The 24,037-nt window shown below is 44.4% G+C and overlaps 2 protein-coding genes and 1 pseudogene across 2 annotated transcripts in view; all 3 read left to right on the top strand.

The window, feature by feature from the left end:
• The window catches only part of UBE4A (ubiquitination factor E4A), a 61,190-nt gene extending 57,545 nt beyond the window's left edge, over positions 1-3,645 (top strand). The window contains exon 20 of the mRNA XM_059707688.1: positions 1,000-3,645. Within this exon, the coding sequence (XP_059563671.1) occupies positions 1,000-1,126 (127 nt within the window). The 3' untranslated portion in view covers positions 1,127-3,645. The remainder of the gene's footprint in view (positions 1-999) is intronic.
• Positions 3,646-5,929: 2,284 nt separating this feature from the next.
• Positions 5,930-13,340, top strand: ATP5MG (ATP synthase membrane subunit g). The gene is made up of 3 exons (XM_059707752.1): positions 5,930-6,226; positions 11,358-11,518; positions 13,137-13,340. The coding sequence occupies exons 1-3, from the start codon at positions 6,175-6,177 to the stop codon at positions 13,233-13,235; spliced, it is 312 nt and encodes a 103-aa protein (XP_059563735.1). The 5' UTR covers positions 5,930-6,174; the 3' UTR covers positions 13,236-13,340.
• On the top strand, positions 13,293-23,719 carry LOC132241704 (myosin regulatory light polypeptide 9-like; annotated as a pseudogene).
• The last annotated feature ends 318 nt before the right edge of the window (positions 23,720-24,037 follow it).

The following is a 24,037-nucleotide window of genomic DNA, read 5'->3' as shown; positions in this document are numbered from 1 at the left end:
TTCATCCCACGGGCTAACTCACATCTCCTGCTGTTGCTGCTGTCAGTCGTGGTGTCCAGGGGGCTCCCGGCTGCCTCTCTCAGGGCAGCATTGCCTAGAAAGGGTCTGAGAGACTTGCCTGTTTAAAATGAAGTTATGGAAGTTGACCCAAATTTAAGGAAATACAATTTTTAAATATTGGGGGAAAAGGATTTCCTATTTCATGGTATTTGGTATTAAGTATCCACTATATGCACGATGCTGTGCTAGGTGGGACATCTTTTCAAAGTGTGAGTGAAATTTACATTTTATTGGGGCCTCAGAATAAAAAGGAGAAGATATACCAGCCCTTAAAGTATGTTATAAACCTTCCTACCTGTCAGGAAGCCATGATCTGCATCTACTTGGATAGCAGTCAGCTGACTGGGTCAGGTGTCCGTTCACAAGGCTTTATCCCGACATCTCCTTCTGTTTTGAGAGCCTGTCACTAAAACTAAGCTCTTCCTGCTGACGTGAGTGTGCAGGGTCTCCAAAGAGGGAAACTGAATCGGATATCTGAACAAGGTTGAAATAAAGTTCATTTAGAAGCAGAAAGACAAAGTAGCTAAATAATCTGAAAAGGAAAAAAAACCTCCTGAATCATTCTTTTCTTTTTTTAAAAATATATTTTATTGAGTTTTTACAGAGAGGAAGGGAGAGAGATAGAGAGTTAGAAACATCGATGAGAGAGAAACATCGATCAGCTGCCTCCTGCACATCTCCCACTGGGGATGTGCCCGCAACCCAGGTACATGCCCCTGACCGGAATCGAACCTGGGACCCTTCAGTCCGCAGGCCGACGCTCTATCCACTGAGCCAAACCGGTTTCGGCCTGAATCATTCTGTCTAACCTCAATTCAGCACTTCATTCAAATGCACTCTAGCTTCAGTCTCCAAGTAAGATCCCAGGTATTCTAGTTTTGGCTTAGGATGTTAGAACTGATGAAAATAACCCCATTTTCCTTTCTCTCTTTGTCCCAGTGACCAAACAGATCCCTTTAACCGGAGCCCCCTCACCATGGACCAGATCCGGCCAAACACGGAACTAAAAGAAAAAATCCAACGGTGGCTCGCAGAGAGGAAACAACAGAAGGAGCAACTTGAATAAATACTGCGACCTAAGCCCACCAAAACCAACCCCAGAGTGAAGATAAACAGTTGTTTGTGATTTCTCTTCGGTTCTGTTCCTTTCTTCCTTTCTTTCTTTTTTCTTTCTTTCTTTTTTTTCTTTTTTTACTAAATTGGAGAACTGCTCTTGCTCAGATTATGATAATTAAGATTCCTAAGAACTTGACAAGGCTCTCCTAGCTTACAGGATATTATAATTATACCCCCACCAAGTCTGGAAATCATCACTAATTTTTACCCTCTGTTCTCTCTCCCTATTCCTTCTTCTCCCCTTTCCTACCTTAAATTATATTAATTCCCACTGCTAAAACTTCCTGCCACCTTACTATTTTTCTTCCAAGAACGGCTCAGTCGTCTTTGGTGAGCACTGCTTTTAAGTATATGATGTCACATATTTCAGTGACAGCTGATATCGTCAGAAAGCCCTGTGTCCTCAAGGTATCACTAGTCTTCGTGGCCCAGACTTCAGCTCTTCTTTGGTACAGCTCTGCAGTATCAAGGGTGACCTTCCACATCAAAGCAGGTAGCTACGCTCGAGTACACTGTGAGATGATAGATGAGATGAAAAAAGAAAGGAATCTTATGCAATCCTGTTGATAGCTCTTAATTTTGTATTATCTCCATAACTCAGAGACATGGTAGAGGACAAACACTGTCCCATGGGGTTGTCATTACCACAGAACCCCTACAGTAGTTTGGGGAGGACTGACAGGATAAACTTGCAGTTTTGATACTATCCAGAAAATTCTGAGGTGAAAGAATAAAAGAGGCTGTTGGGCCCAATTTAGCTTATGGAAATCTGTTGCTAAGTAGAGAAGTTGGATAACAAATATTGAAAGCAGGAAAAATGTCATTTTAAGACACTAATGTCAACAGTATATCTCAGTATATATATACACCATGTGTTTTTTTTATATTGGCCTAGTGTAAACTGAGTTCCACTTTAAATCGTCTCTTCCATGGTAAGGTATTTACAGTATGTGGCCACTCACACACTTTTCTAGATAAAATTCCGAGACTGTGAAATGTATATAGTTAATGTTTGAGCTTGTGACCTGAATCCCAAGAACTGCTTCTAACTCAGCCTAGGTCAGCAGTTAACAAAGGAATTTGAGGACAGCTTTGCCCACAAACCATTTTAAATAGCAACTTAGCCCCTACAGTTAATAGTTGGGTGGGCCCCCACTTTTACAAGTTGAGCTTGAGTTCCCTACTCAGCTGTGCAGCTTACATGCTAAGTGAGGCACATTCCCCTCCGGACTGTCTGTACCACTGTCCCTCTAAGCCCGAAGATAGCCTAAGTGACAAGAAGGGTGTGACCTGGAAACGGTCATTGCTTCATTTAGAGGACATTGTTAACCATGGCGTCTTTCAAATAAGATGTCAATTTCATGATATTCCAGGTTTCTGTCACCAGCCCTTGGTATGTTTTTGATGGTTATCAACTGGAAAAAAACAAGGAGAGGGCATCCCACACTAGATTAAAGAGGTTGCCTATTGCTGTGCAAATGCCAGAACATCAGATAGGAATTCAGTGTTGCCTCCTGGGCCTTGAAGGCATGGGTTGACAGAATTTGTTTATTTCCTTAAAATAAGCTTCATGTCATATTTATTAGCCTCCTTTACTGAGAATGAACTGTGTATACAATAAGCTTCTACCACCTTGCATTATCTTCCCAGCCCAATCACATAGGATGTTTTCTTTAAAAGACCAGGTTTTTATAGGAGAAATTTAGAGGGAAAATGGGCACAAAACCTCAAAAGGCAGTGTTCCCAGCAGCTTTCTAGTCAACAACCTGTATGTTTGTATCTGTACATGTATTCCACGTCTGTCTTCAGATTGTAAGCCTTTTCTGGCAAGCTTTTTTTAAATTATTATTAAAGCCCTTTTCCTGAAATTTATGAATGGCTGTAGCACCATTAATGCTGCTGAATGTCTTAAACTCATTACATAGGCAAGTGCATAGCCACTACTGGTAAGAAACCATGTAACTTAAGAACATCCAAAAATGAGACTAAAAATTATCATTTTGGTACAACGCAGTGCCTATATGCACTTGGAAGCTTGAAAGAGGTATTTTGTTATCTGGAACTAAAAACCAGCTCAAAATCTATGCGAGCAGACTCTCCGACATACCTAGTTTGATGTGTTGGCTTTGCTGGAGTATGATAGGAAAGTGGAGACTCTAATCAGCTCTAACAGTGCTTACTAAGAGGGTAATACTGAACTTAGGAAATTTAATAGGTTTCATCAAGCAATCTGGTTTTTTTAAATGGATATGTAAAACCTGAAAGAAACTTTAAAGGTTTCACACTCTACAAAAGCTTTATTACTTTATTTGATGCTGGTTGTGAAGCAGCCATTGCACAGAGCGTAAGAGTACTGGGTGCCTTTACCAGCCGGGGCAGATGCTGCACTGTTGATGACATGAGTACATAATGCACATGCTCTACCTGCTAAACAGGAAACGAACTTAAAGACAAAAAAAAGAACAAAAAGGTTGACTGAAATAAAACTTGATGGACATAACTGTGTTCTGAAACATTCCAGGAAGGTTATTTCTTGTCAAACTCACCTGGGGGTATTTGTTCAAAGCTTGTATGTAATAAATGAATTCCTAACTTACAACCTTCGTCATCACTTCCTTTATGACAGTATTAAAAGCTCGCAGCAGTTTCAGACTGTGACCTGGCTGACCTAATCTGCCTGAGCAGTTAGCCTCTGGATCCTGTAGTCATCTTGGAAGGGGAGTCTCCTAATCAGTTCGCTTTGGGCTCACTCTTGATCTGGCCTACACCCCACGTCTTTCAATCATTTACTGCAGGGGTCCTCAGACTACGGCCCGCGGGCCACATGCGGCCCGCCGAAAACATTTATCCGGCCCGCCGGGTGTTTTTTGGCGCCACTGTGTGCATAGGAATTTGTTCATAGTTTTTTTTAAAACTATACTCCGGCCCTCCAACGGTCTGAGGGACAGTGAACTGGCCCCCTGTTTAAAAAGTTTGAGGACCCCTGATTTACTGTCATGTTCCCTTGCCCCGTGTTTCTGTACCCTCTGCCGCGCAAGACTCAGCCTAGGTTAACCCAACCATTCCCCTGTTCCAGTATCCAAACTACAGACCATTGTTGGAGAAAAATGACACCATCTTTACCATCAACTGTGGTTTCTAACATTGCCCAAAACCCTTTTGTGTCCGTAACTTCAACAGCTATTCCAAACTCCAACCTCTTTTCTCAAATTCTCACCCTTCACACTCAGATGACCTTGCCTTCTAATTCACTAGAAAAATACACTTAGATTTTCACTCTCACCCTGACCAGTTTGGCTCAGTGGATAGAGCGTCCGCCTGTGGACTCAAGGGTCCCAGGTTCGATTCCAGTCAAGGGCATGTACCTGGGTTGCAGGCACATCTCCAGTAGGGGTTGTGCAAGAGGCAGCTGGTCAATGTTTCTAACTCAATATCCCTCTCCCTTCCTCTCTGTAAAAAAATCAATAAAATATATTTTAAAATACATATATTTTTTAAAATTTTTTCACTTTCAAACATTCTCTCCCATCATCCCCCTGTGAGGAAGGCCCACCTTCCCAAGGCTGATCCCTCCAGCCTGCTTTCGTGCCTCATCAGGACGTCAGCCCCTTCTCTATCTCCCGTCTCTCCCTTGACTTCCACATCCCTGTGTGGCTTTCTGACTTGTTTTCCTTTACAGCCCTGTCGCTTCATTCATTCACTCTGACTTCTAATCTTTTGAAACTGCTCCAGCTAATGTTTCCATATTGCCGACTTAACGTCCCCATCCTTAACTGACTTCTCTTTAGTATAAGGCAGCTGAACCACTCCACCGAATCCTGCCCTTGGCTCCTAGTTTTTCTTCCCACCCCTATGCCATCAATCCAAGTTTTACTTCTCAGGCCTCCCCGGGCACCTTAGACATTTTTCCAAATGCCACGTCCCTACTACATGTTTTCTTCCTGTCATGCTCAACTATAAAGTTTCAACTCTGTGGCAGGTAGTCGTCCAGGTATACATCCGTTCAACCTTCTCCAGGTCAGCAGCACGCGAATCCGATACTGCTGTCTGCACTGCAACCTCTTCAGATCCCGGCTCTGCCATTCATAGCTACGCGGCCATTTATCAGATGAGGACACTACCCCATTTACAGCTTTGTATCAAAATGCCGGGCACACCGGAATCCTCTGTAAACGTGGCTTTGTTCCTCCTATCTGCACAGTTTCCCGCGGCTGGTGAGGGAGTTGGGGGAATAGGATTCCAATCCTTTTAAGAGGACGAGGGGGAACCCGAATTCCAGCTAAAGAAAGGCTGTGGGGCGCCTGCTCTGCCCCGGACTTGACATGTTTGGCCAGGAGCCTCTCTGGCTTTGTAGAGCGTTCGAGTAGACCTGAAAGGGTCAGCGCAAGCCCTCATTCCCTAAGTTCTCCGAAGCGCTAGCACCTTGGGCGGGAGAGTGGAGGCGGGTCCAGGGTGCCGCTCGGCACCTCTCCTCCGCTCGCCGTCTTCCGGCTCCGGGCGGCTGGGCGGAAGCGTGGAGGACCGGTCCAGAGAGCCGCAGGACGCATGCGCCTCCTCTCCCTTCGCCGTCTTCCGGATCCGGGCGGCGGGGCGGAAGCGTGGAGGACCGGTCCAGAGAGCCGCAGGACGCATGCGCCTCCTCTCCCTTCGCCGTCTTCCGGCTCCGGGCGGCGGGGCGGAAGAGTGGGGGTGGGTCCAGAGAGCCTCAGGGCGCATGCGCTGCATTCCGGCTCCGAGCGACTGCCCCAAGAAGTGCCTGCTCCCCCGGGAATCCTGGGTTCTCCTCGAAGACTCTCGCCCTTTCGTGCCCACTTTCCTCTGTGGCTGAAGAAGCTACATTCACCAGCTGGATTCCGGAAGGGCCGTGGGACATCTAAATATCGTGGGCCGGCGCGAGAAGGACGGCCTGACCTTGGACGCGGAACGGGGTCCTTCGGCGGGTCCTTGCGAGGGTGACATTCAGCCGGAGGTTCGGGCTGCAGTGTCCCTCCCGGCGCCATGGCCCAGTTTGTCCGGAACCTCGCGGAGAAGGCCCCCGCGCTGGTGAACGGTGAGCGCAGCGGAGCCTGCCCCGGCGGTGGGCGCCGAGGGGCCGCGGGCCGCCGCTGCCCTGGGGTCGGATATGGGGAGCGTGGCTCTGTGGGGACATCGGGAAAGGGGGCCGCGGTGTGGGAAAGGACGAAAGGGCCTCGTCAGCCTGTCCGCTTGGCCTCTGCAGAAGTCCTTTGCTTTCTGTACTGGCCAGCTCCTGGGAGGGTTTTTTAAATACGTATTTTTAATGGTTCCAGAGAGAGAGACATCGGTGATGAGAGGCTCATTGACTGGCTGCTTCCCGCACGCCCCGCACCGCGGTCGGACCTGCAGCCCTGCCTGTGCCTGACCGGGAATGCCCTCCTGGTTCGTGGGTCGGTGCTCAGCCGCGGAGCCACGCCAGCTCTGGGAGGATTTTTAGGGGCGTTGGTTTCAGGGACGAATATCCCTGCCCCAGTAAGCATACAAACGGCTGCAAGCCAGGCTGACTCCCGCAGCGTCGCACTCGCGGGAGTTCCTGTTTGAAGAAGCGGCGGCACCCGGGGCCCCCGCGCGGGGTCTCCCTGCCGTCGGCGCTCCCGCCGCGCGCTGGCGGCCAGCGGCTCGCTGTCCCCGGGGCGAGGCCGCTTCTCGGGTGCGGGGTCCCGTCAGCGCTGAGTGCGGATCTGAGGAGCTGGCGCGCGCATTGGATTATGAAATGCGAATAGGTTTTTAAAATACACTGTTACTGGTATTTTCTGCTCTTCTCCCTTGCCTCTCCTCCATCGGCAGACAAGCCGTGAGGGATGGAAGGCCTTCCGGCGGCAGGCACTGTCAGTAGCTGTTCTGCTAGTTCTGTAAACAGTCCACACACCGCCCGAAGCTCTACAGTTTTACATAAGTGAAAAGAGAAGGAACAAGGGTTTCATTCTTTGGACTTCGGATGATATGAGGCAAAATTTCAAGTGGCTTTCAGATCATTTAGATTGTGTGTGTTGGTGAAATGCAAACAAATTTTAATAATAAAATCTAAAAATAAAGGCAGTACAAAAATAACTTTATCATGAAATAGGTAAATTTTTTACTATTTTGAATAATTGAAAGATAATGGTGGCTATTCTTGCAAAAGTACTCAGAAAGGAGAAGTCAGATGGGGTCAGAATGTGAACGTGGGAATATATTTGCTTTATAATATGGCTCAGCTTATTAAATGTGAATGTTAAATGTCTAATTAAAATTACTGTATCTGTTAATTCTCTTGGAGGACAAAGAATCTTACAAATTAAGTCATGTTAGCATTAAATTTCCCCACAAAGTTCAGAGTATCCTTTTTTTCCCTTTTTACTAAGCTTGATACTTTATTTGGATTTCACCCTTTTCTTCTTTAAATATATTTTTATTCACTTCAGAGAGGAAGGGAGAGGGAGAGATAGCAACATCAATGAGAGAGAAGCATTGATCCGCTGCCTCCTGCACACCGGGATTGAGTCCGCAACCCAGGCATGTGCCCTGACCTGGAATCGAGCCCTGGACCCTTCAGTCTGCAGGCCAGTGCTCTATCCACTGAGCCACACCAGCCAGGGCTCACCCATTCTTTCTTTTTTTAATTAATCTTTTTGTTACAAGAGCCAATCCAGGGTGCCGCATTGCATTTTGTCAATCTCCCTACCTCCTGTGGTGTGACAGTTTTCCAGTCTTTCCTTACCTTTCATGACTTTGACAGTGTTAAGGTATCTGTAAGTATGTGTGAGTATCCTGTAAGGATGGTCTCCTGTCTAGATGTGTCTAATGTTTTCCTCATGGTCAGTCTGGAGCTATGGGTTTTGCGAAAGAATCCCACAGAAGTGAAGTGCATCTAATCACAGGACGCATGTGATACCCACATCACGTCAGTGGAGAATGAGCTTTCATCGCTTGGTGAAGGTGATTCCCTAGGTCTCTTCACTGTAGTTATTTTTCCCTGTCCATACGCTATTGTTGACAAGCAAGTAACTGAGTCGAGCCCATGGTCTGAGACAGGGGTGAGCAACCATTTTTCTGCCGAGGGCCATTTGAATACTTATAAACTGCTTTATTAGATCAAACATGTCATTAACTCACCCCTAATGCATTGGCAGGGCCAAACCAAATGATTTTGAGGGCCTATATGGTCTGGGTCAGACGTTCCCACCCCTGGAGTAGGGGCTGGGAGTAGCTGTGCCATCAGCAGGGAGTCCATCTCCTGGATGAGGAAGTACCTACATACACGTAAATGGAATTCTGAGAAAGATTTGTCTCTTTCCCGTTCATTTACCTGCTCAATCATTTATTGTATGGACTCTGCATTTACTTCATACTCCATACCTCCAGAAGCATGTTCTTTATGTTGTGCTCAGGTTGTTGCAGCTGTGACCATTGAGAACTCTTCAGGTTGGCACCTCTGTCCTGACTGCCCCCTTTACTTCCTGGTACTAAAAGATGCCTCAGGCTCATTTTTTACTTTCCTTGCCCCAGCCTTAGAATCAGCCATTTCTCCAAGAGCCCCTAGTTCCTTTTTATTGGACAATGTTTTTTTGAAACTAAAAGCTAGGCACTAGATATATTCTTTTTTTTTTTTTTAATATATTTTATTGATTTTTTACAGAGAGAAAGGGAGAGAGATAGAGAGTTAGAAACATTGATGATAGAGAAACATCGATCAGCTGCCTCCTGCACATCTCCTACTGGGGATATGCCCGCAACCCAGGTACATGCCCTTGACCGGAATCGAACCTGGGACCTTTCAGTCCGCAGGCCGACGCTCTATCCACTGAGCCAAACCGGTTTCGGCTAGATATATTCTTTGCTATTAAATTATATCATTGTTCTAGGCCCTCTTGGTGAACAAGGGTATGTGTGTACACACTAAGCCTTGTGTACACATGCATGTATATAACTAGAGGTCCAGTGCACGGGTAGGGTCCCTAGGCCTGGCCAGTGATCAGGGCCAATCGGTGGGGTGATTGGGGGACCTCCTGCTGGCACCTGTCTTGACTGGCACCACCCTCTCACCGGCCCCAACCTGGGGGCAGCTTCTGCGTTGAGTGTCTGCCCCCTGGTGGTCAGTGCTTGTCATAGCAAGCAGTCGTTCCACAGTTTGGTCGATTTGCATATTAGGGTTTTATTATATAGGATTGTTTCTGTGTGCATATGTTAAACATAAATTCATATGAATGTCTCCAACTCTCATCCAGTAACGTGGGATTTATTCTTGCTTTGCTTTTCTAGCTGTAACTTTTCTCCTAAAGAACACTGTTTGTGTACAGTGTACTGATTTTTTTTTTTAAGGGTGAAATTAAAGATTAAATTTTAAAGAGTTACACAGACTTTGTACTTTTTTAAAAAATGTTTCTATTGATTTTTAAAGAGAGAGGGAGGGAGAGGGAGAGAAACATAATCAGCTGCTTCCCTCACACCCCCTAGTGGGGATGTGTGCTGACTGGGAATCAAACCAGCCACCTATTGGTGCACAGGATGAGCCCAACCAACTGCCACACTGGCCAGGACGGACTGCACTTTCTGACAGCCCCATCTTCGGGCGTTTATCGTTCTGTTCAGAGCCATCGCCAAGAACTTTGTGTCTCCTTAAAGTTCCCATTGTCCTGGCTGCTAGTTGTTTGGAGCATTGTCCCAACACACCAAGGGTGCAGGTTTCATCACGGTCAGGACACATGCAGGAATCAACCAACGAATGCATAAATAGTGGAGCAACAAATCGGTGTTTCCTCTCTCTCCCCCCCTCCCTCTCCCTCTCCCTCCTTCTCTCCCTTTCTCCATAAAATCAGTTTTAAAAAATATTGCCCATAGCCTTAAGCACAGAGGATGAAGGAAAAAGTAATTCTAAGAGTAGTGAAATACTAAACACAGGCAATTAATAATAGAAAAAGTACTAGAAGCTTTGACTCTATCTTTGAACAATAGACACTTTGTGGATGTTCATGCATTTGTGCTTTTATTACATTTGTCTTGTAATTTTTTTTTTTTAATAAGATGCCTTCCTCTTGATGAAATCACTACCATAGTCTTATATCTACACACTGGTTGTTAAAAATCTTCTTTTCCTGAAATAGTAAATACTTTGAGGAATTGGTAATAGATTTGAGTTTTGGCAGCTCTTAACAATACAAGTAGGTTTTTTTTTTATTATTTGTAATGTTTTGAAGGAGGATCATCTGTGCTTTTGTAATAGATTTAGTCCATCACGTATTGATAAGGATACCAAAAATGGATGCTAATGTACAATTCCATCTGGATTTATGGCCAGTATTGTGACAAGTTTTGTGTGTTTTTTTTAATATATTTCTTTATTGATTTCAGAGAGAAAGGGAGAAGGAGAGAGAGATAGAAACATCCATGATGAGAGAATCATTGAAGGGCTGCCTTCTGCACACCCCCCACTGGGGATCGAGCCCGTAACCCAGGCATGTGCCCTTGGCCGGAATCAAACCTGGGACCCTTCAGTCCACAGGCTGACGCTCTATCACTGAGCCAAGCCGGCCAGGGCACAAGTTTTAATCTTATTCTGAAGGATGCCATTCTGCACAGCTCCTTTCCTCCCCAACTGTACCTCTTCCCTCCACGTTTTCTGTTCTTTCTACCAAGAAAGTGTTATATTACTGCTGTTCTCTTGTTTTTCAGTCCAACTTCTAATAACTTTACAGATAAGTAGATTTGCCATCCTACATTTTATTATATGTAAATTGTCCCTTCAACCTGGGAGTTCGACTAGGGGGCGGGGCTGGTCAGCCAATTGCTTGCAGCCCCACCCCTGATCGGCTCCCCACCAACCCCAATCAGGGGCAGGGTTGGCCAGCCAACCTCCCATGTCCCCTCCCCCCGCCTGTGCACAAATTTGGGCACCAGGCCTCTAGTTCATAAATAAATGAAGTACCAGTACTCGCTGCCCACTGGTGAAGTCTGGCAAAATTGAATGTGCTTATGCTTCCTGCCTGATTGAACTTCCTTGTGGCAAAGGTGTTCTGCATCTTTAAAAGGCCCTTATGACCAGGGAGCCGCCTTGACCTTCACGCAGGCGCACATTTGATGCAGCCGTGAGTGGCTGTGATGCCTGAATAAATGTGTGTCCAGCCCATACGTCTGCTGCTTTCGGTCTCTGGTGAGCTCATCCTGTTGTGTTGTGTTCTGTTTTCCAGCTGCTGTGACTTACTCGAAGCCTCGATTGGCCACGTTTTGGCACTATGCCAAGGTTGAGCTGATTCCTCCAACCCCTGCTGAGATCCCTACAGCCATTCAGAGCTTCAAAAAAATAGTCCGGAGTGCTCAGACTGGTAGCTTCAAGCAGCTCACCGTTAAGGTAACTGTGCTAAATGAAAACGCCTGGCCCTGGCCAGGTGGCTCGGTTGGTTGGTGCGTCATCCAGCACACCAAAGGGATGCGGGTGCCATCTTCAGTTGGGGTGCAAACAGGAGGCAGCCAATCAATATTTTTCTCTCTGCAATCAATTTTTTTAAAAAATATCCTCAGGTGAGGGTTAATTAATTAACTAATAGCATATGCATAACAGAAAATGTCTTCCCTTGGGATTTTTCTGATTGTTTTGATTAATACATGTATTTCCCAGTAAGGCTGAAAGTAACATAATGAGAGATAATCTCTTGACTGCTGATTGATTGGGCTGTTCTGTACCTGACTTTTCTATTGCTGTAACAAAGAAGTGAGTGTTTTTCTGGGCAGCATTTTTCTCTTCCTGTTTTGGTGAGTGCACTAACATAGATGGCTTACTTTGCTCACTCTGTACTTGTTTTCATCTATAGTCGGAACTATTCTCAATTTGGTGAGAAAATCTCTTAGAATATATCACAAGCAGGTAGCTAACATTCACATGAAGGATAAAAATATCAAAACCTAACAAGCATATAATATGCTATAAAGGATTATTGAATTGTGTGAAGATAAAATTAAAAATTATAAGAATTTGAAACTTGTATTTTATTTTTTTTCTAGTATATTTTTATTTCAGTGAGGAAGGGAAAAGGAAAGAGACAGAAACATTAATGATGACAAAAAACCATTGATTGGCTGCCTCCTGCATGCCCCACACTGGGGATCGAACCCTAACCCAGGTTGGGGAATTGATCCATGACCTCCCAGTTCATAGGTGGACGCTCAACCACTGAGCCAGGCCAGCCGGGCTGGAACTTGTATTTTATGTTTGCTTGCGTGATTGAAGCATAGGACAAAAAACCCTAAATAACTAAATTATTGCTGACTTAAGAAACTACATCCTACGGATATTTTTTCAGGAAATTTCCAGTATTTCTGATCTAATTTGAAGGGGAAGGGTATTTTTTTTCAATTAGAGTTTCAAGATCCATATTTGCACTTACATATAATAGTGCTTTCTGGAACTATCTATTTTTCTCTTCAAGGCAGTAAAACACTGATTTGTGAAACTGAATAATTACTAAATACAAGAAGAGTTAAGGCAAATAATAAGTGCATAAAAATTATGTCTAAAGGAGAAGAACAGAGTCTTTTATTTTTCAACAGATTTTTCTCTATCAGAAATGTCTATTCAGAGACTTGCCTTCTTCCCATAGCCATCCTTTCATGAATGCCCTGTCTTAATGTGTCAGCTATTTCCAGGATGTGGGTTGTTGTGGAGCTCATAAAGTGTCTCATAAACTAATAATGAAAGTGTTAAGTCAGTTGAGATCTTTAAAGGCTGCTTAAAAGAATTTATAAGCTCTGAACTACTTACCTTACATAACTGATTCCAGGGCTTCTCAGCAGTTGAACAAAAGTTAACATCAGTCATTCTTGACTTTGACTAAAACTGCTCTGATTTTATGGCATCCTTATGTTCTCTGTCACTTAATCCTATAAAATAATAGTTTTAAATGTGTAACAAAAAGATGTACATTAAAGTTAATGCTTCCTTTTTTGTCTCCCCCCCCCCTCCACCCCCCCAGGAAGCTCTGCTGAATGGGTTGGTGGCCACTGAGGTGTGGATGTGGTTTTATGTTGGCGAGATCATCGGCAAGCGCAGCATCATTGGCTATGATGTTTGAAAACCAATCTTTACCATCTGGGATTTTTTTGGTTTATTATTTGAATATTATTGGACCATGAGTGATCAGAACGGTATTTGAATAAAAAGAGATATGTCAAAATCAGTGTTTTCTGTATCAGACAACTGCATGGGAAGGTCATCATTTCTCTTGATATTTGGTTGGATTGTGTTTTCCTTTAATAATAATTAATACAGCTCTAAATACATGTCTTTGTTTACCCTGAAATATGGAAAGCTTAGATAGTGAATATACCGACCTGGTACATAATATTTATGAGGATAACATTTTAATTTGAAGGTGGCAAATATGACATTTTATTTCCAGAAAAGTTGAAGAAAAGGCCTTGAGAAAATGAGAATTTGCTGCAGTAGGAGAAATAGTATTAACTTGTATTAGAGTTAAACCAGTAGTTAAAGGATAAAATTTGGATTGTTTCTCTTTGCTGAAGTCAGAGAAAGACCTTTTGACAACCCCTGTGTCTATAAATATTGGGGTATTTTTTTCTTTATGACATCTTTAACACTAAGACAGTGGGTAAGAACCATGACCAACATTTGTAATCTAATCTTGATATCTATATCATTATTAATCTATCTGATTTTATGATTTTTAGAACCTGTCTTTGCTAAAATACTCTATGATATTTAAACAGTTTATAATTTAGTATCATCCATGGATCTAAAAAGTATGTTATGTCCTAAAATAACTAGAAGTGAATAGTTATCAGTCTATCATCTTAAGCCATAGTATTGAGGACATAGGAGAGACATTATAATCATTCATTGGCTTTTTTGGGGAGGTCTTTGAATGGCTCACTGGTACCTTCTGAATCCATTATAACTCCTGCAGCCCCTGCAAAACATGCAGTACCAGCTGCTGATAACCAAAGCATCATGCTCACAATGTAGTATTCACCCCTTACCAGTATTCATGTTTATCCTGTCAGCCCCAAATGTACCCACTACAATTAGAACACCGCTGCTTTAGCTTTATAAGTGACTAGAGGCCCCGTGCACAAATTCATGCATGGGTGGGGTCCCTCGGCCGGGCTGGCAATCAAGGCCTATGCAGGGGAGGGGGCCAGCCGCTGGGAGGGACCGCAGAAGGTTGGCTGGCCATTTTGGGGGTGGGAGGGAAGCTGCAGGAGGTTGGTCAGCCAGGAGGAAGGGCCTTGGGAGGTTGGCTGGGGGGGCGCACTGACCACCAGGGGGCAGCTCCTACATTGAGCTTCTGAACCCCCTGGTGGTCAGTGTGTGTCATGGCAACTGGTCAACGGGTCGTAACAGTCACTTAGGCTTTATATAGATAAACTGTCCATAGAGATTGCTACTCTGCTGGGATATAAAGCAATGTCTAACACTACTTGTACAATAGATACAGATGGTCAAAATTGAAACTACCCCTTTTCAAAAAGCATGCCATAACTTTTTTTATCCTCACCTGAGGATATGGGATATTTTTTCCATTGACTTTTTTTTTTTTTAACTTGATTTTAGCGAGAGAGGAAGGGAGAGAGATATAGAGATAGAAACATCGATGAGAGGGGAACATTGGTTGGCTTCCTCCTGCAAACCTCTACTGGGGATCAAGCCCATACCCGGGCATGTGCCCTTACTGGAAATCAAACCCATGACCTTTTGGTTCATGCATGGGTTGATGCTCAACCACTGAACCACACTGGCCAGCCTCCATTGATTTTGAGAGTGGAAGAGAGTAACATTGATATAAGAGAGACATGTCAGTTGGAAATCTCCAACCAGGGATCAAACCTGCAACCTAGGTATGTGCCCTGACTGAGAATCAAACCTGTGACCTTTTGGTGTATGGGATGATGCTCCAACCAACTGAGCCACACTGGCAGAGCACATTCAATATCTTAAACATTCATAGCAGAAGACTAAAAAGACATTGACCACTACAGTAATGGTGATCTTTATGAATTTCTCTATTTCATGTAATATTAAAATTAACTAAAAAACTAGATTTTATATGTAAATAGTGGCCCAGTGCATGGATTTGTGCACATTGAAAGGAAATTAACTAGAAGAAATATTTTAATATCACTATTCACCCTTTATAATAGAAGTATCAACCAAATTCACGATTAACAATGACAGATCGAAACATGCAATTGGCGCCAGCAAGAGCTTTATGCGTATCGCACATGCGCGAGTCAACATCTATTTTTAAATTGTGCGTTTCATATGTACCAGCCATCAGTCACTTAGCCTTTTATATAGAGATGTGATTTTTTTATTTTTTAAAAAATATTTTTATTGATTTCAGAGAGGTAGGGAGAGAAAGAAACATCAATGATCACGGAGAATCACTGTTTGGCTGCCTCCTGCCCACCCCCTAATGAGGATCAAGCCCGTAACCCGGGCATGTGCCCTTGACTGAAATCAACCTGGGACCCTGCAGTCCGCAGGCCAACACTCCATCCACTGAGCTAAACTGGCCAGGGCTGTGTGTTTTTTTAAACCACATGGTCACCCCAGAAAGTTTTCAGAATGAACATTTACTACTCACTCCACTGTTGGCTTCTTCCTCCTTTGCCCTAACAGCTCTCCTCTGATGTACGGTGGCTAATCCTGCAGGTACAGAATTTTCATAGGTTAAGATGGCAGTGGTTCTTCCAGGTGGCCATTTCACAGCCGGTTACTTTTTGGCTTCCTAAACCCCAAGGGTACTGTCTTCTAGTGGAGAAGTGAAGGCTGTCTCACTGAACTGGTGTGGGCCAAGAGTTCACAGTAACGGCTCAGGCCTCAGAAATGCATCGTGCACCTCAAAGCCCTAAGTGGTGGAGGCATTCGTGACCAAGACTATATGTAACTGTTTCACAAGAGTGGTCAGCTGGGACGTGATTAAGTGTGCAGTTAGTCACATGACATGCTGTCCTGAGGGGAGTGTTTGAAAGGGGCTAACCCAGACTTGAGAAGGGTGCTCAAGAGACTGTTAAAAGAACTGATTACGGAAGGACCCCAGGAAAGGAAGATTAGCCAGAAGCGTGGCACCGGCAGGTGGAGCAGCCTGTGCGGAAGTCTGCACATGGAGGTTCTGAAAGAAGGCAAGCATGGCTGAATGCCAGGTACAGAAGAGAGTAGTAAGACGTAGTAAGACCAGAGATGCTGGAGACCAGGGCAGGAAGTACACGTGCTATATGAAAGAGTGGATTTTAAAATAAGGACAGTGACTAGAATGCCATCAGAGGACTGACAAAGCACAATCCCTACCTGTTTCTGTAGTCTTAACAGCAACTGGCGATTCAATCCAGGTCACAAGCTGGATAGAAACCTGCTTGGGGTACATGAAGTGGCCTGCGTTTTCCTCACTGTATAGAAACAGATCCTCCGTAGTAGACATCATGAGAGAGAGTGTAGTTGCTCAAGTTGAAGCCAGTTAGGCAAATAGTCACTATGGTCCAAAGGTATAATTCCTACGGAAATCACTATAGAAAAATAAATTTTTTAACAATATTTCAACAGTGAAGACTTTTCTGTTTATTTCTTTATTGTTAATCCTCACCCAAGGATATATTTTTTCCATTGATTTTGAAAGGGAGAGAGAGAGAAACATTGATGTGAGAGAGATATCGATCAGCAAAGCCCTTTTATGAGGTTTTCATTTATAAGGCCACATTGAATGTGAAATTGTCCACATTGCACGCTTAATCTTGTGCACGCAACATTATTCTCCTTGGATATGTTTCCACGCATTTCTCCCATGCCTGAGTATTGGTTCTGCCATGATTTCTAAGGAGAGCTCAATACTATTTACCTTGTTAATCCTCACCCGAGGATATTCTTTCCATTGATTTTTCAGAGATAGTGGAAGGGAGGCAAAGAGAGAAAGAAACATCTATGTGAGGGAGGCACATGGATGGGTTGCCTCCCACATGCAACTCAATAGGATCAGGGATGGAACCTGCAACCCAGGTACGTGCTCTTGTGGTTTTGAACTCTATATCCATTTTGGCTGTTTCCCTGTGTTGATAGAGTGGCTTTGTGTGCTAGGTGTCCTATAGGGCCCAGGAATTGAACCTGCAACCCTTTGGTGTACAAGCTACACTCTAACCATTTAACAATACTGGCCAGGGCAATACTATTTACTTTTTTAATATTTCAATTTGTATAGTACTTTACCTTTTCAAAGCACTTGCACTGACTCATTTAGCCTTCAGACATCCTCTGAAGCTTGAGGGCTAAATGACAAACCCATTTAACAAATTAGGAAACAATCACAGAAACATGATTTAACTAGGATCCCGCGAGTTTTAAGCACTGGAACCACTAACGGCCAGGTGATGATCCCATGTTGTAGTTCCCCTGACTACTCCTGAACACCCTTTAGACTTGCTACTCGATATTTTCACAGTTCACTCTGTATTCCTGTATACTCTCAGTCCTCTCTTGCCCTACTATCAAGCCAGTTAAGCTTTATTGTCCCATCAGATGTCAGCTTACCTAATATTTTTTTAAATAAATCTTTATTGTTCAGATTATTACAGTTGTTCCTCTTTTCCCCCCCATAGCTCCCCTCCACCCGGTTCCCACCCCACCCCATGCCTTTACACGCCCCCCTCCCCCCACTGCCTTCATCCATAGGTGTACGATTTTTGTCCAGTCTCTTCCCACACTCCCTACACACCTTTCCCCCAGAGAATTGTCAGTCCACACCCTTTCTATGCCCCTGATTCTATTCTATTCACCAATTTATTCTGTTCATCAGATTTTTTTATTCACTTGATTTTTAGATTCACTTGTTGATAGATACGTATTTGTTGTCACTTTGTTGTTCCTAATTTTTATCTTAACCTTTTTCTTCTTCCTCTTAAAGAATACCCTTCAGCATTTCATATAATACTGGTTTGGTGGTGATGAACTCCTTTAGCTTTTCCTTATCTGTGAAGCTCTTTATCTGACCTTCAATTCTGAATGATAGCTTTGCTGGATAAAGTAATCTTGGTTGTAGGTTCTTGCTATTCATCACTTTGAATATTTCTCACCACTCCCTTCTGGCCTGCATAGTTTCTGTTGAGAAATCCACTAACAGTCGTATGGGTATTCCCTTGTAGGTAACTGACTGTCTTTCTCTTGCTGCTTTTAAGATTCTCTCTTTGTCTTTTGCCCTTGGCATTTTAATTATGATGAGTCTTGGTGTGGTCCTCTTTGGATTCCTTTTGTTTGAGGTTCTCTGCGCTTCCTGGACTTATAAGTCTATTTCTTTCACCAGGTAGGGGAAGTTTTCTGTCATTATTTCTTCAAATAGGTTTTCAATATCTTGCTCTCCCTCTTCTTCTGGCACCCCTAAAATTCGGATGTTGGTATGCTTGAAGTTGTCCCAGAGGCTCCTTACACTATCTTCATATTTTTGTGTTCTTTTTGCTTTTTGCTTTTCTGGTTGGGTGTTTTTTGCTTCTTCGTATTTTAACACATTGTTTGCGGGTAGTTTTTAGCGCGCGCTAACAGGTGGCACGGGCCATTTTTGCTAATTTTTTGCGCAAATGGCAACATTCAGTAAAATTACGATAACTTTAGTTTACGTATTTATACGTTACCCGCATTCTACTGCTAGTCTATAAAAAACGTATTAATACGTGTCCCGCGCTCTACTACACTGGTAGAACGTATAAATACGTAAAACGTATAAATACGTTTCCCGCATACAGTGGGTTAAATCTTTGACTTGATTCTTGGGATCCTCTAGTCTGCTGTTGGATTTCTGTATATTATTCTTTATTTCAGTCACTGTATGCTTAATTTCTAATTGGTCCTTTTTCATATCCTTGAAGGTCTCACTAAATTTCTCAGAGGTTTCTAGAAGATTCTTGAGTAACTTTATAACTGTGGTTTTGAACTCTATATCCAGTAGTTTGCTTTCCTCCATTTCTTTCATTTGTGACCTGTTTCTTCATCTCTGCATTTTGGCTGTTACCCTGTGTTGATAGAGTGGCTTTGTGTGCTAGGTGTCCTATAGGGCCCAGTGGCTCAGCCTCCCCAATTACATGAGAGGTGGACACTCTTGGTGCACCCTTTTGTGGGCTGTGTACACAGTCTTGTTGTAGTTAAACCTTGATTACTGTTGGTATCACTGGGAGGAATTGACCTCCAGGCCAATTGGCTGTGAGGACCAGCTGTGTGTACAATGGAAGAGCTGCTGTGCAGGAGACACCCTTATGGGGCAGGACTTGCTTCAGTGGGGCTTTGGCGCTCACTGAGTCTGCCCCCTGAGTGTGTCTCTTATCGATATGAAGAGTTGTAATCTGGATGGCCTCACTCTGACCACTGGGTAGACTGCCTCTTGGATCTCCAAGGAGGTGCAAAGTCAGCCACTGCCTGAAGCCACCCAGCAGGAGCTACAGAGAACTGCAGATTCCTCCTCTTTGTTTGGGGTTTGGAGGTGCCCAGATGAGGCACAGCTGTGAAGTAATACAGGCTGCTGATGGACCTTACGCCTTCTTTCAGAAGCTCTGGGGTTCTCTGACCCAGCTACAGTTTGACAGGTTTTTAGGCAGAGAAAGTCCAGGCCATTCATATGCAAAAGCCTCTGCTACAGCTTGGGTGTGGTTGTAAATTGGGTGGGGCGGGGTCTCAGGGAATCACCAGGGCGGAGCAAACCACAATGGCTGCCAATCTGCTCTGCCTCGGAGCAGTCCTGGGGTCTGTGTCCCACAGCCCTGTGCAGGAACAAGGACCGCTACAAGCACCTCTGCGAGAAAGCCGCCCTCACGTTCCAGCCCGATGCCAGACAGTCCAGTTTCTCTCCATATGAGTCTGGGTCCCCAAATTCTCATCCAAAACTGGAGTTCAAGCAGTCGGGCACTTGTATCTCCCGCCCAATTGAAAAAGACAACAGTGTACCCAGCTTCCAGCCCCTTTCGTGTGCCTCTGTACCTCCACACTTCCACACCTCTGCACCTCCTGCCGGACTCAGTGCGCTTTTCTCTTTCCCTCTAGTTGTAGAATTTCCATTCAGCCAGCCTTCCCGTGGTTCTAGATGATACTCATTTTGTCTTTTAGTTGTAGTTTTAATGTGGTTGTGCACGGCAGCAAGTTCAGGTGTTTACCTATGCCGCCATCTTGGTTGTCTCAGCTTACCTAATCTTTTTTTTTTTTAATATATTTTATTGATTTTTCACAGAGAGGAAGGGAGAGAGATAGAGAGTCAGAAACATCGATGAGAGAGAAACATCGATCAGCTGCCTCCTGCACATCACCCAGTGGGGATGTGCCCGCAACCCAGGTACATGCCCTTGACCGGAATCGAACCTGGGACCTTTCAGTCCACAGGCCGACGCTCTATCCACTGAGCCAAACCGGTTTCGGCCAGCTTACCTAATCTTAATGTAAAGTACTATCTAGCTTTGTAGGACTTAATATTTCCTAATTAGCAGAATATAAATTGCTACAGTTGTGATCATTCTTGAGATGAATAAAGTTGCAATTCCTGCAGAGATTCTCTTAACAGATATTTACCTGCTCACCAAATAAAAGACCCTGATACTAATGAAATACTGACCTGCAAGGCCTCAACAATCTGCCTTTGGTGTTGCCTTAATCTCTTTTGCTACCAACCACTGTTTCAACCATACAGCTAACCACTCCATAAATATTCCCAGGTTAACTGTCATCATCTGGTTATACTGAGGGGCAAAAGTAGGTTTACAGTTGTGAGTTCATGAAACAGCTTATTGTATTATTAATTACTGTCTTATTTATTTGTGTTATTTGTTTTATTATTGTCATTATTTCATATCCTTACTTGTGATTTATTTTTTAAGTAATGATGGCTGATAATGTACCTACTTTTGCCCACCCCTGTATACCCTCTGTCCCTGATTGTTGGTAGTTTTCTACCAACCACTCTTCTTTATTTTTTTTCTCCTGTTCACTGCAAATCTAAACTGCTATCTTAATTATTGGCAATTTCAACATACATATGGGTCAGTGGATTTCAAAATATGGCCCCTGGACTGCAGCAGCAGCAGCAGCATCACTAGAAAACTTAGAAATAAAAGCAATCACATTCTACCTAGAAACTCTGGGGGTGGCATCTGGCAACCTGTTTTAATTAGTTTTTCATGTAATGCTGATTAATACTAAAGATTAAGAAACATTGACATAAGTGATCCGATAGACTGCCTTCTCAGTTCCCTTAAAAAGTCCAATGATGCCCTAGCTGGTTTGGCGTTGGCCTGCGGAATGAAGGGTCCTGGGTTCATTTCCGGTCAGGGCACATGCTCAGGTTGCGGGCTCAATCCCCAGAGTGAGGCATGTAGGGAGCAGCTGATCAATGATTCTCTCTCGTCATTGATGTTTCTATCTCTCCCTCTCTCTTCTTCTCTGAAATCAATTAAAAAATCTATTTTTTAAGGTCCAATGATAACGTCCCACCTCCCTTGAGCATTCATTCCCATGTCATCACCAATCATTAACTACTCTGGAGTCTGCCATGCATCCCTCTATCTGACCACCTATTATATTTCCAGCCTGTTCCCTCTGATATGGGAACCACATCAATTTGGAGTCATCATGACCATTCATAAGCTGACACTACCATCTCCTTCACCACCTGGATGTCCTCTTTTTCTTCCTTAACCAACTTCTTTATACCATGATCAATCATGACCACTCTCCAATACACCCTCAACTTCTTTGCCTCTCACTCATTGTTGTACTCATTTGCCAAAACCACATCCTTGAGAGGCCACCCATGAGGAGCAAGGGGTCCCGGCCCCACATCAGACCCCCAGCCCAGGGTCCCAAAGCTGGGAAGAGAAGTCCTCACTACAGGCTGTAAAGATCAGTGGGGATTGTGGCTGAGGGACACGGAGGCTGCTGGAGACCCAGGTGTCCCTCTTAAAGGGCCAGTGCATGAACTTACTTGGACTCCCAGCAGCAGATGGCTTTGGGGGACGCAGACACTTATGGGGAAGAACCGGATTGTCTGGCATTGGGGAAGGAACTCAGAAGCAGCTTTCTCCCAGATGGGAGTGCTCACAGGGATCATTGTTCCTGTGCTGGGACCTCCCCTGTCACAGGGCTTTATATGAGTCTCCATCAGACTGGTGCACACTGTTTGCTCCACCCTGGGGATTCCCTGAGGCCCCTTCCCATCTAATTTGCAGCCCCACACAAGCTATTTGCAGCAGTGTTTCCATGTAAATATACTGTCCTGGCTTAGGCTTTAGACTTTGCTAAAATCTCTCAAACAAGCTGCAGCTGGTGACAACATGCCCCAGACCTAAACCAGCAGTCGGACATCCCTCTCACAATCCAGGACTGCTGGCTCCCAACCGCTCGCCTGTCTGCCTCCCTGATTGCCCCTAACTGCTTCTGCCTGCCAGCCTGATCACACCCTAACCACTCCCCTGCCAGCCTGATCGATGCCTAACTGCTCCCCTGCCAGCCCAATAGCCCCCAACTGCCCTCCCCTGCCAGCCTGGTTGCCCCCAACTGCCCTCCCCTGCCGGCCCAGTCTCCCCAACTGCCCTCCCTGCCAGCCTGGTTGCCCCTAACTGCCCTCCCTTGTGGCAGCCATCTTGTGACCACATGAGGGTGGCCATCTTGTGCGAGGGTGTGATGGTCAATTTGCATATTACCTCTTTATTATATAGGATAAGGTGGCCCCCAAAAATGTATACACACTTGACTCAGACATCAGACCCAACGAGTCACCACACATTACCATATGTTCTAAGTCACTGCTGTATATTCCTTCCTGTGCACTGGGTCAAAATTGCACCCCCATCACCTTTCCATCAAGTCAGGCCCACTCTGTTGGCTGAGAACGGTGACTGAGCTTTTTTCTAGTTTGCTAAGGGGAGGTTGGAAGTGTTGTATTTTAACAACTCTGGGTGTAGAAGGGTCACTGAAGTGGCAGTGCAGGGATCTAACCACCACCCTGTTGAGCAAAAGGGCACAGACCAAGACCACCAAGAAGCACCCCCAGTGGGAAACATCCAATTTGTTAGCCATGTTTGATCAATCACAGGTTCAGGAGTTTAACATGACTGGTCAGAACAGAGATGGTTTCATTGACTAGGAAGATTTACATGATATGCTTGCCTCCATGGGGAAAGATCCAACCGATGAGTATCTAGATGCCATGATGAATGAGGCTCCAGGTCCCATACATCTCACCATGTTCCTCAGGATGTTTGGTGAGAATTAAACAGCACAGATCCAGAAGATATCATCAGAAATGCTTTCACTTGCTTTGATGAAGAAGTGACTGGCACCATTCAGGGAAATTACCTGAGAGCTGCTGACAGCAATGGGAGGTAAGTTTATGGAGGAAGTGGAGGAGCTGTACAGACAAACGTCTATTGACAAAATGGGAAATTTCAATTACATTGAGTTCACAGGCATCTTTAAACATGGAGCAAAAGGCAAAGATGACTGAAAAGAACTCCAAATTCCAGCCAAATATTTCTTGTCACCACTTTGGGTATTTCTAAGACTTTTTCTTGGAGTCTATAGCATGCCATAGATTTACAGTTTTTGCCTTTCTTTTTTTAAAAAAATAAATATATTTTTATTGATTTCAAAGACGGAGAGAGATAGAAACATCAATGATGAGAAAGAATCATCCGTTGGCTGCCTCCTGCACATCCCCTACGGGGATTGAGCCCGCAACCCAGGCATGTGCCCTTGACTGCCATCAAACCTGGGACCCTTTACTCCACAGGTCGATGATGGTCTATCCACTGAGCCAAACCAGCTAGGGCTACAGCTTTTGCCTCTCTTATGATATTTATTCTCAGCCATTTTGGGCACATGCATCTCTATAATCAGACT

This window comes from Myotis daubentonii, chromosome 9 (assembly GCF_963259705.1).
Source record: "Myotis daubentonii chromosome 9, mMyoDau2.1, whole genome shotgun sequence".
In the NCBI taxonomy this organism is placed as follows: Eukaryota; Metazoa; Chordata; class Mammalia; order Chiroptera; family Vespertilionidae; genus Myotis; species Myotis daubentonii.
Note: the sequence above shows the minus strand (reverse complement) of the source record. Positions and strands in the feature narration are given on the sequence as shown.

Excerpts from the sequence above, each read along its gene's own strand:
- ATP5MG (XM_059707752.1), top strand. The coding sequence starts at position 6,175 with ATGGCCCAGTTTGTCCGGAACCTCGCGGAGAAGGCCCCCGCGCTGGTG. Across the intron at positions 6,227-11,357 it reads GGCCCCCGCGCTGGTGAACG|CTGCTGTGACTTACTCGAAG; the intron begins GTGAGCGCAGCG and ends TCTGTTTTCCAG. Across the intron at positions 11,519-13,136 it reads TCAAGCAGCTCACCGTTAAG|GAAGCTCTGCTGAATGGGTT; the intron begins GTAACTGTGCTA and ends CCACCCCCCCAG.